The 1,778-nt window shown below is 35.4% G+C and overlaps 1 protein-coding gene across 1 annotated transcript; it reads left to right on the forward strand.

Annotated features, from left to right (window-relative positions):
• Positions 1–7: 7 nt before the first annotated feature.
• LOC107261202 (vacuolar protein sorting-associated protein 13-like) lies at positions 8–1,772 on the forward strand (the record flags this gene model as incomplete). Its single annotated transcript, XM_048370316.1, has 7 exons — positions 8–162; positions 546–728; positions 864–941; positions 1,034–1,149; positions 1,277–1,370; positions 1,529–1,572; positions 1,763–1,772. Coding segments are annotated over exons 2-7 (502 nt in total), but the record flags the coding sequence as incomplete, so codon positions are not given.
• Between the last annotated feature and the right edge of the window lie 6 nt (positions 1,773–1,778).

The raw sequence follows: 1,778 nt of genomic DNA on the forward strand, positions 1-1,778 counted from the left end.
AACTTCTCAGTTCGCTCCACTCTAATAGGAACCGGTGCTAGTGTTTGGCAACAAAAGAATTGGCGATTGTTGCAATTCCATCGGCAATCAAGACCTTCGCGCTCTCTACTATCTTTAGATTTGTTGTTCTCCCGCGCTTTTTTCCTCCTTCGCATTACAATGGTGAGTTCTTACTGCGGTTGTGTTTGATTGCGTTATTATGCAGTTTTGATGATTAAAAGGTATTTTCTATCGAAGAAGTAGAAAATTCATACGAGGATAAAAAATCAGCTCGTAGGTGACTCTTCGGTTAACAGTTAGACGTAGTCCTTCGAATTACTGCTCTTCTTTCAATTTTCAATCTAATATAGCTGCTAAGCTTAGCAGAACGAGGTGTGAGATACTGCTCTTCTATGTTCACGCTGCAAATTTTAAATTTGTTGCTGTAATACCTTGCCAACTCAATTGAATTCAACTGTCCTTTATGTACCTTTCGAATTGTAATCATAGTTTATGTCATTGAAGCTTATACACGATATGATATGATATGATATTTTTTTTCTTAGATTTGGTTGGCCGCTTGTTATGTATGTGCTGCTGTGAGAAATCACAACGTTATGTGAAAAATACAATAAATAAACGTTCAAAGAGAATGTTCGAAGGACTGGTTCATCGGGTGCTGGTAGGTTATCTTGGTCGTTATGTGAAAAATATTCAGAAAGACCAACTCAAGCTCAGCCTTTGGAACGGTAATCTGTCTATTTTTACCCTTTCTTGTTTGATAATTTTAGATGTTCTTAAATTCCTTTTATATATACTCTTCAGCTGTAGTTTTTTATTGCCTACTTGTAACTATTGATGATAACAAAAATCTGATTTTGCAGAAGAAGTGCTGCTGGAAAATGTAGAACTCATTCCTGAAGCCTTTGATTATCTGCAATTGCCATTTGCTATAAAGCAGGGTATACACACATATATGCATGTAATTCTTATTTCATGGTTCAATCTCCTGGAAACTTACTGCACTCCTCTGTATTTGTTTTCCTTTTAATAGGTAGGGTTGGAAGGCTAAGCATCAAAATTTCGTGGAAAAAGCTTGGTTGGGACCACCCTATCATTATTGTTTTAGAGGATGTATTCATTTGTGCATCTCAGCGGAATGACCATGAGGTACTTCAATTCTTGCATATTTCTTTTGTGCAAGATGCATACGCTGCTTCTACTTTAGAACCCTCACTTTTTATTTTACAATTACATGCATTTGCAAATAAATTGCTTTATATATGTACTCTTGTAGTGGAGTATGGAGGCAGTTGAATCGAGAGAATATGCTGGTAAACAAGCTCAGCTTGCTGCTGCAGAGCTTGCAAAACTATCAAGACGTGTGTGTGGTAAGCTATTGATTTTCTGTCTCCAAGTGGGAAATTGATAAAAAATTGCAAAGAGAGTGAACTTTCTTTTTCTGACACTTGTTTGATTCAATAAATGTTATTGATTGCTTCTTTTTGTATGTACTTTTATTAGTTATGAGGTCTTTTATTTTTTGCAGATAATCAAGCAGGGAAATCATTTATTTCGTATATTACTGCAAAGGTGACATTACATTGTTGTCTGGCTTATCACTTTATCACTTCTGTGTTATGCTTGCGGGAATAAATAGAATGGACTTTGTCAGGAGTATTTTTGTTGGAAGTGTATTATCCAAGATATATGTTCATTTCCTTAGAAATTCATTTGTAATTACTGTATTTCTTATTGTCAAAGCTCCTCATGTTACTTATAGGTTCTTGACAGCATAC

The sequence above is a fragment of the Ricinus communis genome, unplaced genomic scaffold (genome assembly GCF_019578655.1).
Source record: "Ricinus communis isolate WT05 ecotype wild-type unplaced genomic scaffold, ASM1957865v1 Ctg130, whole genome shotgun sequence".
NCBI classification, from domain to species: Eukaryota; Viridiplantae; Streptophyta; class Magnoliopsida; order Malpighiales; family Euphorbiaceae; genus Ricinus; species Ricinus communis.